This window comes from Diabrotica virgifera, chromosome 3 (assembly GCF_917563875.1).
Source record: "Diabrotica virgifera virgifera chromosome 3, PGI_DIABVI_V3a".
Classification (NCBI taxonomy): domain Eukaryota; kingdom Metazoa; phylum Arthropoda; class Insecta; order Coleoptera; family Chrysomelidae; genus Diabrotica; species Diabrotica virgifera.
In genome coordinates this window covers 174,310,793-174,327,329 of record NC_065445.1, presented here as the reverse complement: position 1 = coordinate 174,327,329, position 16,537 = coordinate 174,310,793, and the positions used below count along the sequence as shown (strand labels likewise).

At 33.9% G+C, this 16,537-nt stretch overlaps 1 protein-coding gene across 1 annotated transcript in view; it reads right to left on the bottom strand.

Moving 5' to 3' along the window:
* Positions 1-8,865: 8,865 nt before the first annotated feature.
* The window catches only part of LOC114337979 (E3 ubiquitin-protein ligase MARCHF3-like), a 58,516-nt gene continuing 50,844 nt past the window's right edge, over positions 8,866-16,537 (bottom strand). Inside the window, exon 3 of the mRNA XM_028288564.2 lies at positions 8,866-9,528. Coding sequence (XP_028144365.1) covers positions 8,917-9,528 — 612 coding nt within the window. The 3' untranslated portion in view covers positions 8,866-8,916. The remainder of the gene's footprint in view (positions 9,529-16,537) is intronic.

Below are 16,537 nucleotides of genomic sequence, written 5' to 3'. Positions count from 1 at the left end.
TTTATTGTACTCAATGGCCTTTTATGTGATTTGTCTCAGTACAAATACGGCGTCTACGCAGGATCTTCCGGATCTGAATCCTTGTTGTTCATCTGATAAAGTTTTTAGTTTATTGATTTTGTTGGTTAGGACTTTTGTGGTTAGCTTAAGTGCAGTGTTCAGTAGATTTATACCTCTATAATTTAATGCCGAACATCACTATTGTCGAAATTAAAAATGAGCTTCAAAAGATGAAGAACAATAAATCCCCAGGTGAAGACAAGATAATGACTGAAAGCATAAAACTACGAGGAAATAAACTTCTACAAGCACTTGGTAAATTATTCAATAAATGTCTGTGCGAAGCGATAACACCGACGCAGTGGAACAAGTTGGAACATTAGCTTGTTGTCACAAGTATATAAGCTATACACAAGAGTTATTACCAACAGACTAGGAAGTAAGTTGGATGGAAGGATCAGCCAAAAGAGCAAGCAGGTTTTAGAGCAGGATATGGCACAAATGATCATTTACAAGTAATTAAGAACTTAATAGAAAAGAATGTTGAATATAACAAGCCACTAGTCCTAATAGTTGTTGACTACAAAAAAGCTTTTGACACCATAAGTCATCAAAAAATGTTAACAGCCTTAACAGAGTGTCGTATAGTCATCGCTATATAAACAGGATTAAATACATCTATCAAAATGCGACAGCAAGCGTGAAACTGGCCAATAAAAAGACAAACGCATTTAAAATAAAACGGAGAGTGCGACAGGGAGACACAATTTCGCCAAAATTGTTTACAACATTATTAGAGCATATATGTTTAAGAACGCAAATCTGAGTGAAAAACGAATTAATATCAACGGAGAAATACTTAGTCATTTGAGATTCCCTGATGATATTGTTCTTTTTGCTGACAGCATCGATGATGCCGTATCGCAACTGGAGAAACTATACCTAGCCTCCTTACAAGTTGGATTAAAAATCAACCATAAAGAAACGCAAATCATGACAAATCTTTTGTTAGCGAAAATATTTCAGTAAATGGCATGCCCATTGAAGAAACCACCTATTATAAGTACTTAGGGCATGAGATACGCATAGGAAGAGATAATCAAACGTGCGAACTAAGCCGCCGCATAAGACTCGCTTGGGTGGCATTCGGAAAGCTGAGCTATGTCCTTAAGTCAGAACTGCCTATGTATCTCAAAAGAAAAGTCTTTGATCAGTGTGTGTTGCCAGTACTTACCTATGGTGCAGAAATTTTAACAATAACCAAGGAAGTAAGAAATAAAATTGTGTTACCCAAAGAGCCATGGAACGCTCAATGTTAGGCATTTCTCGTCGGGATCAAATTACGAACAGGGAGATAAGACGGAGAACAGGAGTGACGGATGCCATAGAAAAAATTATGACCCTAAAGTGGAACTGGGCTGGACACATAGCTAGAATGTCGGATAACAGATGGGACACAGAGAATAATACACTGGAGACCAAGACAAGAAGCATATCGAAGTAGAGGTCATCAAACGGATCGACAGAAACTGGATGCAGACAGCACAGGACAGAAATGCATGGAGAAGACTGAGGGAGACCTATATCCAGCAGTGGATAGATCCGTGTTGAATGATGATGATGATGGTGATGATGAATTTTTGGGGTCTTCTTTGTCTCCTTTCTTGAACATTGGTGTCATTATGCTGTTTCTCCATGCGTCTGGTATCTTGCAGTGCAATATTAGTTTTTGTATAAGTTTTGTCATCTCTAGGGTTATACTTTCTCCTCCGTATTTTAGAAACTCGTTGGTTATTCGGTCTGGTCCTGGTGACTTTCTACTTTTAAATGAATTTATGGCTATGTCTACTTCCTGAAAACTGATTTCTACAAATTCAATGTAGAATCACTGTGAAACGATTCTACAAAAGAAATGTACCAAAGGAGGCTAGCACAGAAGATACAGCTGAAACAAATAGACGACATCGAAGGTATAAACGCGAGCTGGGAGAAAATTAAAAATAACATTGAAGAGGCAGCAACAGAAGTTCTAGGAAAACGCAAAGTCATACTGAACAAAAGAAACAACAACAATACACCATGGTTCAGAAAAGAAATAAAAGAGAAATGTAAAGAAAAGAGAGACGCCTACATGAAGTATAAAACATCAAACACTCCAGAATCCAGAGACACCTATAGAAGAATACGAAATGAAACAAACCAATTGCTAAGAAGAACAAAAAATGAACACTGGGAACAGTTTACAAAAAGGCTGGAAATCGACTTCTGCGGAACACAAAAACAAATATGGAGATTTATAAGAAACCAACGGAAAGAAATGGCAGAATTGAAGGAATACAATAACCTACCAGCAAACGAATGGGAAATATACTTGATGTAACTGTTTAAAGGAAAGAAAAATAATAATCAAAATTATAACCTACCTGAATTACGACACGAAATACAAATTTCATCATAAATATAAAAAAAATTTCGTGTCGTAATTCAGGTAGGTTATAATTTTGATTATTATTTTTCTTTCCTTTAAACAGTTACATCAAGTATATTTCCCATTCGTTTGCTGGTAGGTTATTGTATTCCTTCAATTCTGCCATTTCTTTCCGTTGGTTTCTTATAAATCTCCATATTTGTTTTTGTATTCCGCAGAAGTCGATTTCCAGCCTTTTTGTAAACTGTTCCCAGTGTTCATTTTTTGTTCTTCTTGGCAATTGGTTTGTTTCATTTCGTATTCTTCTATAGGTGTCTCTGGATTCTGGAGTGTTTGATGTTTTATATTTCATGTAGGCGTCTCTATTTTCTTTACATTTCTCTTTTATTTCTTTTCTGAACCATGGTGTATTGTTGTTGTTTCTTTTGTTCAGTATGACTTTGCGTTTTCCTAGAACTTCTGTTGCTGCCTCTTCAATGTTATTTTTAATTTTCTCCCAGCTCCCGTTTATACCTTCGATGTCGTCTATTTGTTTCAGCTGTATCTTCTGTGCTAGCCTCCTTTGGTACATTTCTTTTGTAGAATCGTTTCACAGTGATTCTACATTGAATTTGTATTAAATAAGACTAAGAATTTTTATTAATTCTTCTTCTTCTTGTAGTGCCTATCCGTTTCGGATGTTGGCGACCATCATGGCAATCTGTACTTTGCACACTGCTGCTCTGAAAAGATTTGTAGTGGTTGTGTTGAACCACGTACGTAGATTTTTCAGCCATGAAATCCTTCGCCTTCCTGGTCCTCGCTTTCCCTCTACTTTTCCCTGTAAGACCAGTTGCAGTAGTCCATATCTTTCACTGTTCCTCATGATGTGACCGAGGTATTCGATTTTGGCTGTTTTTATTTTGATTAACAACTCTTTTTTTTTGCATTCTCAGCAAAACACCCTCATTAGTAATGTGGTCGGTATAAGATATCTTCAGGACTCGACGATAAAGCCATATCTCAAAAGCCTCAATTTTCTTGCAGGTGGCTTCTGTGAGAGTCCACGACTCAACTCCGTACAACAGTATAGGAAAGATATAACATCGTAATAATCTGACTTTTATGGGTATCGACAAATCATGACATTTGAACAACTTTACCATTTTTTGAAATGCAGATCTTGCTTTCTCTATCCTACATTTGATTTCTATAGAATGGTCCCAATTTTCATTGACGTTCGTACCAAGGTAGGTATATGTTTTTACTCTTTCTATTTGTTGACCATTCACACTGATTCGTCCAAATTGCTGTTTGTTCTTAGAGATAATCATACATTTTGTTTTCTTAGAGTTTAGTGAAAGTCCGTATCTCTGGCTGACTTCCGCAATTCTGTTCATTAATTCTGTAGGGCTTCAGAACTGTCAGCGAATACCACAGTGTCGTCTGCGTATCTTATGTTATTGATACATTCTCCGTTAATTCAAATTCCGGCTTCAACATCATCCACTGCTTCTTGAAAAATTTCCTCAGAGTAGATGTTAAACAGCAGTGGGGATAGTATACATCCCTGACGAACCCCACGTTTGATTTTGATATCTTCGGATTCTCCTGCCTCTGTCCGAATAGAGGATGTTTGATTCCAGTACAGATTGCTGACAATCCTTAAATCACAGGTGTTAATTCCAATATTGGTTAATATCTCCATCAGCTTAACGTAATTTAAAAGATAAATTTCAAATTGTGTCACTCAACGTTTGCGATTTAACTTCGGAAATAACAAATGTGCGTCTTTTACTTATAAAAAATCATAAGTTCTATTAGAATAAGACTGAAGGCTTGCAATAGGTCCCATAGTGATCAGAAAGGTGAAAAACATTTGATATAAAAATTTCAGAAATAAATATTAATCGAACAGTGTTGTAGCGAGTTAAACGCAAAAAAAAACGTGATTTCTTTTTTTATATTTAGGGTAACTTTACGTTTTTGATAATGTTCTCCCACTTATAGTTCAAAATAAACCTCATTTTCGTGTTCAGCACCATAAAAAACATGTAGTTTGACTAAAATTATCCATTCACCACACCGTGGTCAATACTATGTCGTTTTGGGGATGCCTGCCACCCGCCATAACAATCTTAGTGGTGATGATTTGTAAATTTACTTATAAGTAGTATAGCCGCGGTATGTACAAAGTAGCTTAATTAGTTTTTTTAGGAATGTCTTTGAAACGTTAGCGTTGGTTATAAACGAAATGTGAGTAAGTTGCTATATCTATCCTATAGTATGTCACTATATAACCTAGTCGGTCTGTATTTTAGAGATCTTCCAAATATCCATATTTAACCAAACTTCCAGACCATCTATTTAATTTCTCCTCTATTTCTATAGCTTCTCCTCTAAGTAATACTTCTTTGTTTCTGCTCGCTTATTACTCACTTTATTTTTATATTATGTTTCTGTGTATTTCTTCTTAAGATGCTTAAGAGCACACAGCAGCGATCAACAGGTAGCAACAAACGCGGTCCAAGATTGCGAAAGTTCTGCGAACTTTCAAAAGTGAGGCAACAGTGCGTCGGTAATTCGACACTGACTGTGACGTTCATACTATAAAAAACAATAATTTTTATACACATAGGCGCGAAATGTCGCCAAGTCAGTGACGTTCGATTTATTGTTATAAAAAAATCGATTTTTAGTAGTTCCAATGTGACACAAAATCTAGGCACGGGATAAAATAGTTTATCGCCAACCGTCACTAAAGTCATTCATTATTGTACTCATTTGCCCTCATTTGCGGCAGTAAAGTAACACTTTATTGTACTGACAGAAGAATTTTACACATGACGCGATTAATCAAATTAACCAAGATAGAATGTAAGTGGTCAATGGCAGTAATCGATTATTTATTTGTGTTAACTTAAAATTTATTTGCTTTAATTAATAAAAATATTGTACAAAATTTACGTTATTATTAATTAAATTTATGTCAAAAGGTGAAATTCTGTATTATTTTGCAATTATATTCATACAAAATAAATCAAAACTTTACAAATTTAGTAATTAGATATTCAATATTGACAACAACTATCGATTAAACATCGAAACCGCTCTGTCATTACTGTCAGTGTCATAAAAAAATTTTATTACGTCTATTTATAAAATTCTTAAATCTTTTAAGTTAGGTACTACCTACTAGTCCATGTGGTGAGACCGCTCCCGTCTGAAAAATATTTCTGATTCGGTTTCTTTGTGGATTCTTATTCAAACATGTCTCCTTTAAACAAATCTGAAGGGTGCCGGGCGGAATTTTTGGGCAGAAATTGTTTAAACAATTTTTTTAAACAAATACAAAAGATCATATTTTTTTGGTCTAGAACATATATTTTGTTTGGGTCAATCTAAACAAAAAAGGTATCTTGTAATTTTTCTTAGAAAATGATAGTTTTGGAGTTATAGGCGATTTAAAATCTGAAAAATGCGAAAATACGCATTTTCGAGGCTTAAAAACTCATATTTAAATTAGTATTTTTGAGGTTGCCAGATACTTAGATTGAAGACTGAATATTCAGCTTCAAGATTCTGAAGAGTGATCGCGTCTATCTTTAATTTATACCGTTGTTTTTTAATTGTTAAATATGCGTGTTTATCCGATTTTTCTGCCGGTGCGGCGCGCTACATTTCAAAAATCTGCTATTTTCCTCCGAAAAATATATTTTCTAGATTCTTTGTGATATTCTAAATAAAATAAGTTTCTTGTCATTTTTCTCAAAAGGTATTAGTTTTTAAGTTATAATTGATTTATAATCCGAAAAATGACAAAAAAAACGCATTTTCGAACTTTAAATAGCTTATAACTTTAAAATTATTAATTTTTGAGAAAAATGTCAAGAAACTTATTTTATTTAGAATGTCCCAGAGAATCGAGAAAAAATATATTTCGGAGGAAAATAGAAGATTTTTGAAACGGAGCGCGCCGTACCGGCAAAAAAATCGGATAAACACGCATATTTATCAATTAAAAAACAACGGTATAAATTAAAGATGGACACGATCACTCTTCAGAATCTTAAAGCTAAATGTTTAGTCTTCAATCTAAGTATCTGTCAACCTCAAAAATACTAATTTAAATACGAGTTTTTAAGCCTCGAAAGTGCGAATTTTCGCATTTTTCAGATTTTAAATCGCCTATAACTCCAAAACGATAAATTTCTTAGAAAAATTACAAGATACCTTTTTTGTTTAGATTGACCCGAAAAATATAAAAATATATGTTCTAGAGCAAAAAAAACATGATCTTTTGTATTTGTTTAAAAAATTTGTTTAAACAATTTCTGCCCAAAAATTCCGCCCGGCACCCTTCAGACTGGTTTAAAGGGGACATTTTTGAATAGGAATCCACAAAGAAACCGAATCAGACATTTTTCCAGACGGGAGCGGTCTCACCACATGGACTACACTAATGCAAATAATGTGTGAAATTGTGTTTTTGTTAATTCGATTACATATAGGACGGTGATAGATATTTATTGATAATTTGTTAGTAAATATATTTATTTAGATTGTCTACGATTCATCAAGAGATACAAGAGATTCTTCCAGTTCACGATATCTATCTTGTAAATCACAAAAGGAACCTATATAGTAAATTTGGTTGAGATCGGACTTTTCATTCGAAAAATATCGTGCTACTAGTCACATATGTATAGTCGCCCAATTTGAATTACCGCCATTTTTGCAAAAGGCAAAATCTGAGATGGCCTCATATCTAAATTTGTACCTTTATATGTGCAGTATATGTGGACCAAATTATATGCTTGTATCATTAAATGCGCAATTCTCATAATATTTGCACGAATCTGCCGCACTACATGCAAAATAGTGTATATTTCAAAAATCTGACGATTTGAGCGGGGCGTAAGGAAATGGACGAGTCACAAAATATCACAAGAAAAAAGCGAATATTTCGCGGAATGAACGTCAGATCGAAAAACTAAAAAATACGTGTTCAATATTTTTCAAAAATCTATCAAATGATATCAAACACGACCCCCCACGGAGAGGAGGGAGGTAAAATTAAAATTTTAAATACGAACCCCGCGATATTTCACGAAATGAACGTCAGATCGAAAAACTTCAAAATACACGTATTCAATATTTTTGAAAAATCTATCGAATGGCACAAAACATGAACCCCACGTAGGTGGGGTGGGGGTTTCCTTTAAAATCTTAAATAGGAGCCCCCCAATTTTTATTGCAGATTTGGATTTTTTGCGTAAAAAATAGTCAACTTTTATTCGAGATATTTTTTCAAAGTATGGATAGATGGCGCTATAATCGGCAAAAACGGTTGTTAGAAATGTAAAATTAAATTAAGAAATGGAAAGCGCCCACTTTATAAAAAACTTTACTTAACTTTTTTGGTTTTAGGACCTACTCTTCACAACCCAATAGGTCCCCATAACGCTCGAGTAACTGCAAATTTAGCATACTTTCCTCCCCTACTATTACTATTGAAGTAACAAACTTCCAATGTAAAATAATATATTGAATATACCATTTTATATTTGAATTATGTTACTTAAATAGTAAGATTTTATACAGAAAATTCTAATGACATAATGAGAAATACCAAACAAACAAATTTTACCAGTTGTTAAATAAATATACAGAAAAATTTTCTATCTTTAGTCAAATTACCCGTAGAGCTTAATACGAATATTAAAATAGTAGGAAAGGCAAGGATGCTAAATTTTAAGTCACTGAACAGTTATGGGGACCTATGGGCCCTTAGGTTGTGAAGATTAAGTCCTAAAACCAAAAAAAGGTAAGTTCAGTTTTGCATTTTAGTAGGAACTTTCCACTTTTTTATTTAGTTTTCCATTTCCAACAATCGTTTTTTCTGATTATAGCGACATCTATCCATAGTTCGAAAGAATATCTCGAGTAAAAGCTACTTATTTTTAAGTAAAAAATCGAATTCTGCTATAAAAATGGTGGCTCCCACTAAAGATTTTAAAATAACCCCTCACTACAGCTCCGTGGGGGATCGTGTTTGGTGTCATTTGATAGATTTTTCAAAAATATTGAATACGTGTATTTTTCAATTTTCGCTTTTTTTGTGAAACTTTGTGACTCGCACATTTCCTTACGCCCCGCCCCGGTCAAATCGTCAGATTTTTGAAATATACACTGTTCTGCATGTTCTTATCTTACCTTATCCTAATTTGACGATTAGAGTTGTTCTAAGGATAGATTTTTTTCGGACCCCTCTTAACGAACTCCCCTGTATTATAAGCCAATATATATAGTAGAGGTACATTTACGGTACGAAGTTTCTCCCCATGTGATTTTCTGACATGCTCTAGTAATTGCAAAAATCCCCGCTTGGGCTCCCCTATCATAAGAACCAAGAAAAAAAACTAAATGAATTTATAAATAGTACTATTGATTTATTTAAAATTATAAGTATATGAAATAAATGAAAATATTGTATTAACGAAAGCCCTTTAAGTATCATTGGTTAAATTTATATTGTTAGTTACAGAAGAACTATTTAGACTCCTTTCATCTAAATTACTTATGTTATTGATGATATTATTTAATGCAATTGATACTATGGTGGTACTGTTTTGTTCCAGTACTTCAGCTTCTTCATCGGTTCCGCCTATAACTATTGCAGTGCCAGGAGGAATATATCTTACATTACATGTTCTCTGCCACCAGTTATACCATCTTCTGGCATGCATGCGTATAGTAGAATAAACCCACATATAATATGCAATTAGCATTATTCCAATCATAATTAACATAGTCACAGATGTCCAACGAGCGGCTGGAACACTTGCGAATTTGATTTGATTGTAATATTCAGATGAAAATAAACAGACGTATGTGATAATTATAGTTAATGGTGTGATAATGGTACAGGCAACTATGTCACTTCTAACATCCTGAGCTGAACCATTGGATTTCCAGCACCAGTGCCAAATAGAAATACCTGACGTATATCGCGGCACTCGTTCTGTTTGGAACACTGCGTGGCATAACTCGCAGCTGGCGGTATTAGACTCTCCTAACCAAGTTTCTAAACATGATCTGTGGACAAAAGCTACTGTTCCCTAAAAATAAATTCATAACGTTTACAAATGTCTGTAAATGCCTAAAACATAAAACAAAAAATAAAATGCAATGCCCTACATACTATTTTTAATACGTCATTATACGCACACGGGGCAATTTGCCGCAATTCCAGAAATTCTTAAAATAATAATATGGTTCATATAAAAGAAGAGTCGCGTTGCTGAGTATTACTCCCCCAATCCTATACTCTACAGTAGGCCGGGCCGAAAATTTTTTTTTACTTTTTCTACACGGCTAGTTGCCAAAAGTTGGAACTAGTATTTACATAATCCTGTACCAAATTTGGACCGGTTTAAAAAATAATTAACTGGGCCCCCTGGCCCCTAAAAAAATTTTTTTTGGGTCAAATTTTTTTTAAATTCTTGTACAAGGCTAGTTGCTAAAAGTTGGAACTACTATTTATATAATCCTGTACCTAATTTGTAAATTCGGAGAAGAATTAAAGAAAGCAGACGGCAACTGACAATAAAAATTTAAACAAGTCAACTGAAGGGCTATACTTTAATGAAAGAAAAGATCAAACCATGGTCTTCGGAAAGGCGAGACGAATTATGAAAACTGAAGACCGTATAGCTATAATTGAAGGACCCGGTAGTTTATATTTTGGGTACTTAGCTCTTAGCCAGAATTGTGTCGAAGGAATATTAGACTACTTACAAAGCCATAATATAGATCTAAGCAAATCAAGTGTTATGGGATGTGATGGTACAAATGCCAATACTGGCTGGAAGGTGGAATCATTCGAATTATATAAAGGCGAGTACATACATAAACCATTACAGTAGAGTGTATGCCCGCTGCACGCTACTGAACTTCCCTAGCGATATTTGCTGCAAAAACTAGATGACCACACAAAAGGTCTCTATTCATATTCTTAGCCGATTTTATACCTTTTTCCCAATTGCGAAAAACGCCTGTTATTAAATTTAAACCCATACAAGCTGTCCTGCCTCTTGTAAATGAAAATGATCCAAGTACAGATCAACAGTATTTGTTCAAACTATGTATATAATTATATAGTTATCTCCAATTATTTCAATAATAATAATTGGAGATGGAATATGTTCTCAAAGGTTGGCAGAGAGAATTCCAGGGAAGATGGCACAAACACGTTGGTTCATGATAGCTAACCGCATTCTTAGAGTTTATGTAGCTACAACTGATCCTTGTGAAAGTTTAAAGATTTTAGCTGAGTTTGTATTACAAGTATATTCTCGTATGAGTTTTGAGATAAAAAGACAGCCAAGATTGAAATATGGTGCTAGTGCCAGGGATCTATGAAAATTAATGTAGACCGCGAGAGATTTTCCAAATAATGTTTCATCAATTATTAATAAAGTTATTCAAGACAATGCTTAATTTGCCCAACCGGAAATCATTCAAATTTGTTTGTTAACAGATTAGGCTGGTACAAAAATTGCGTGTTCATAGTACCCAAATCCCTAAATCAATTTCGATGCATAAGATTACATACATCTCATAGTGGGCGGGTGGAACTCGCCGTGCAGCTACCTCATCGTGGTGAGTTCTGGTTCTGGGTTAAATGAATATACAAAATAATGTTAAATATGTGCATGATAAGTTCAATGAAAAAAACGTTCGTGCCGAATATTGCTTCAAGCAAAGAGCAGCACAGTTCACAGCGCAAAAATAGTAAATAAATATGCATTGTTTACTTTACCCCTCTTTTATATTTTTAGTCCTGAGGGCCCGTTAAATTTTTTTAGATCATGATGAACATTTTTTCTAACTAGCCCGCCCCACAAATACCTAAAGCAAAAAAATAAATTTTTTTAGGCCCCCGGGGGCTCGGTCAAAAATAATTTAATTCGGCCTATGTTTGGTACATAGTATTAGGACTACTATACACAACTTTGTTTTACTAGCCCGTTTAAAATTTCCCAAAAAATTTTTTTTTGCCCTTTTTCGGCCCGGCCTACTCTACAGTATGTTCGTAGGTCAAACGAGTCTGCCGTTATCTCTTGTCGAAATAAATCGTGTTGTTTAAGCATTTTTCTACAACCACTATTCAAAGTGCACTTTTCTGCACAATTTGATGTTAACAAAGTGGATATTTTCTCACAGTATAAGATTTATGACATTAGTGTGCCGAAAGGTGATGTTTCTGTGCAGAAAAGAACTTTCCGACACAAAAACGTCACTTTTCTGCACACTAATATCATAAATCTTATACTGTGAGAAAATAACACAGTACCATTACATTCCACAATAATAGTACATTATATACCGCGGGACTGAAGTAGTACATTTAATCCTGAAGGTAAAGTTTATGGCCCGACCGCAGGGAGGGCCATAAAGGCTGATTCACATTATAGCTCAAGTCACGCTCCGCTCACAGTCAGCTCAAGCCACGATCAAAATATTCTCTCGGAGAAACCACGCGGTCCAAAAAAAGGGGACGGAACTTGACCGTCGTGTTTAGTGCGGATAGCATGATTAAAATGCGTGTAAGAATAGTTGACCGAACCTTGAGCTGAGCGTGAGCGTACCGTGACCTGAGCTATAATGTGAATCAGCCTTAATTTACCTGAAGGATTAAAATGTACTTCAGTCGCAAGGTATATACGATACTTTTCGTACTTCCGGTATGATTTTATTAATTATTTCAATAATTTCAATCAGTTTTTTCTCTCTTCAACTCATTTAATAAACTGTCTTTAAAATAAGTTACCATAGTAACATTGCGTTGTGACAGTTATAATTTAGAAACATTGTCATTACTAGTGTCATTGTAAAGAAACATTGTTATTGATAATTATTGGTATCATGAGTGAAGAAGGTGTATCTGATATTGATAAAAGAGAAGCCGAAGTAGGTGAAGAATTGTTACCACCGAAATCTAGAAAACTATACGAGCAGCAGTACGATGCTTTTAAAAAGTGGTGCCGCTTAAAAAATGTGAGACAACCTACTGAAAATGCGCTGTTAGTCTACTTCGATGATAAATCAAAAGCGGTTTGTGCCTCAACTCTCTGGGCACATTACTCAATGCTGAAATCGGTTATTAACATTAGAGAAGATATTGATATAAGTAAATTTCCAAAATTATTAGCTTTTTTGAAGAGAAGAAATGAGGGATTTAAGCCAAAGAAGTCAAGAATTCTCACGTCTGAGCAGGTAGATCAGTTCTTACGGGAGGCTCCGGATGATAAATATTTAATGCTTAAGGTAAATTTGGAAATTTGTTTATATTCAGAAATTTTAAGAAATCAATTTTTTTGTAGGTTGCACTTATTTTGGGCGTTGCGGGAGCTTGTCGTGGAAAAGAGTTGGTTGATTTAGAAATCGACGATGTGAGAGATTTGGGCGATTCCTTCCTAATTGCGATTAGAAACACCAAAAATAAAATTGACCGAAATTTTGTGATCAAAAATTCAGAAAACAGTGCCATCAGTTTTGTGGCGATATTTCGGAAATATGTGGCATTGCGAAAGACAGGGACAACTCATTCAAAATTTTTTGTTCAATGTTAATTACCATTCTAATTAATTATATTTTTCAATAAAATATCCCTTAAATTCGTTTGTTTGTGATTTAATCGTTCCGGGAGTTTCGTCAATATTTAATCCCGGAGGGATTAAATGTGACACTTTAGTACCTGTCACAAGGGAGTGAAGTTGTCACTTTAGGCCCGGAAGTACGAAAAATCATAAGTATAATTATACCATGTTTAAATGAAACGGTGTTATTTAAGATATTTGATTTGATAGTGCTTTTCAAATAAGAACCGATTTAACTCATGTCCGAGAAATCTGCAAAATTCGCTACTTTAACACATTATTTTTGAACACATTTGGTATTTTACAAATGACTAATTCATTCTAAGTAATGTTATATATTATACATTCTGTTTACATCTGTGGTTGTGGTTAAAGTGTAGACAAATATACAACCTGTAAGACAATATTATTATACTTAATTATCGAATAGAAATTAAATTATGGATGTTACAACTGTTTTATTATACAATTTTATTCTTAATAAACATTTTATAATTATCAATTAACCAATAAAGATTTAGCAACCTCAGCAAGATAAATCGAATGAAGTAGGTTTGGTGGAAATCCGTGACTGCATAAATATAACGTCAAATGTGACATTATTTTGTAATAATTATTAAAAATAGTTTAAATTCAAACAAATTAAGTCAGTGCGTTAATTTTTTAACTGATTTCTGTGAAATTTGTTTAAGTAGGATAAGTAGGATTTGTTTCCTATAAGGAATTTAAACTGATTAGTATTATTTAAATACAGTTTAAAATTTATAATTTATTATTATTATAAATCTTCGTTTGGAAATTGTGATTTTTATTTTTAGCAAAAACTGTGGTTGTAGAAAAAGTATAGTGTGTAACACGTGCAGAAAGATCATTTCTCACTCGTTTGAATTGCGGCACTCGCTTGAGCTCGTACCGCAACTTTTCAAACTCGTGAGAAATTAGTACCTTTCTGCACTTGTTGCACAATATACTATTTTCTAACAGGCGTGTTATAGCGTATTGAGTAATGTGAACAATTTACTAACGGGCGTGTTCTTATGTAAGTATTTAAAAATAGTATATTGTACAACACGAGAGAAAAAAGACATATTTCTCACGAGCGCAGAAGTTTGTTAGCACGAGCCGAGGCACGAGGCGAGTACCGCAAATCAAGCGAGGGAGAAATATGTTATTTTCTCTCATATTGTACACTGTACTTTTTCTATGGATGCGTTTTTGTCAAGAGTTCAAACTTCAAAATTAAATAGTTTAGGTGCATTTAAGTATATTATATGCCTAAATTGAAATAAAATACATACCTATACACATAGATATTTAATATTCTTAATATTTATATACTTTATTTACTTAAAATTATAATTCACAGTTGAACAGTCTTAAAAGGTAATTGTTGATAAGTTTTGACAAGTTTGAACACATTCTGTTTGACAAAAATAATTGTGTTTGTATTGTGCATGTTACCATGGAAATGGCGATCATGTGTATGTAAACCGGCGGTGAACCCGTGAGAAAAAATATTTCTCACTGCAATGGCCGACTTTTCTCACTACCTGAGAAATTGTTCATTTTGAATGTATGTAAGTAGTGAGAGAAGTTGCATATTGTATAGCATCCATAGGAAAATATATTTTTCTATGGATGTTATACAATATGCAACTTTTCTCACTACTTACATACATTCAAAACGAACAATTCCTCACGCAGTGAGAAAAGTCGGCCATTGCAGTTAGAAATATATTTTCTCACGGGTTCTCCTACGGTCTTTCATACTATGATCGCCGTTTCCATGGTAACATGCACAATACAAACACAATTAATGTTGTCAAATAAATGTGTTAAAGCAAAACCTACCAGAATTACCTTTCAAAACTGTTCAAAAATAACTGTTAATTAGAATTTTAAAAAATAAGGTATATAAATTTTCAGACTATTAAATACTTACATGTATATGTATTTTATTTCAATTTGTGCATATAATATATCTAAAAACACCTAAACTATTTAATTTTGAAGTTTGAACTCTTGACAAAACCGCATCTATAGAAAAAGTACAGTGTACAACACACGAGAAAATTACATATTTCTCCCTCGCTTCATTTGCGGCCCTCGCCTCGTGCCTCGGCTCGTGCCAACAAACTTCTGCGCTCGTGAGAAATATGTATTTTTTCTGACTTGTTGTACAATGTACTATTTTCTATTCTCATACTATAATATATCAATTATGATTTCACTATCTGTATCATAATGAATCTCATTATGATACAGATTTTCATTACGATACAGCTTTTTAACCAATAGAATCGCGTTATGGCATTCGCGATGAAGGTGGCACACGCGCAATGACCAATGGCGAGTCAAATACATACGCTTTGACAGTTCTCAATATGTAAACAAACTGACAAACTACTTAATTTGTTTGCATTACAAAATTAATAAATTTGAATATATTTTCATAGAAAAAATCGTGGATACAACTTGTATTTAATTATAATTATGAAGCTCGTACTCTATAAGAAACTGGCCGCTAGGCGGCTCGTTTCGTATTCATAATACTCGCTTCATAGTGACCATCATTAAATGCTCGTTGCATAATATACCTACTATTTTATTCATTATAATATAATTCATTTAATTTCACTTCCTTTTAGTGTTTAATTTAAAATGGAGTCATCATATCATCCATCTGAGAAAGAACACATCGATTGAGAAGTCTATAATATTATTCTGTTCAGGTCTGCACTTTAGACCAGTTAGGTGACGATTTCTTTGATTACAGTGATGCTGATGAAGCAGAAATAATAAATCATGCAAAAATCGATAACGACTCGATAGAGGAGAGTATTATTGCAGAAGATATTTCGCAGGTTCAGAACATAACCAATTAAAATGTCAATCAACATTCGCAGCCACCAGTACCTAATCGAACCTGCTCTTGATCTTTCATTGCAACGTGTTATTATTTTATATTTTGATGGTTTAACCAAAATGCATTATTTTTAGTTCCCGATTTTTACATCCCATGGGGGGGGGGGGATTTTCTAATCGAGTCAATACTTTTCATTATTACTTTGTTTGGATTATATTTACATTTATAACATTGGTATTGTAAGTCAGCATTGTATTTTAACTGTATATGTATGTATGTATGTATCCTTAATATTTCGTTTAGCTTAGAAATATGTATGTGTAGGTATATCACACGCATAAATAAATTATTACAAAGATACATATAGCCCAATAAATGACCGTTTTGGAGTGTAATTTTCAGGGGCAACTCCGAATTGCATGAAAATTTGGATTTAGGTTCTACTTACCCTCCACTTTAAAATTGAATTTGTCCCATTGGTTGCTTTTACTTGGGGGTGACAGTGTTCTCAGGGGGTGAAAAACACGTGTTTAAAATAAGCCCGGAAATGGATAAATTGACCGATTATAAGCAACTTTAGTTCTATAAAGTCTTTTACGT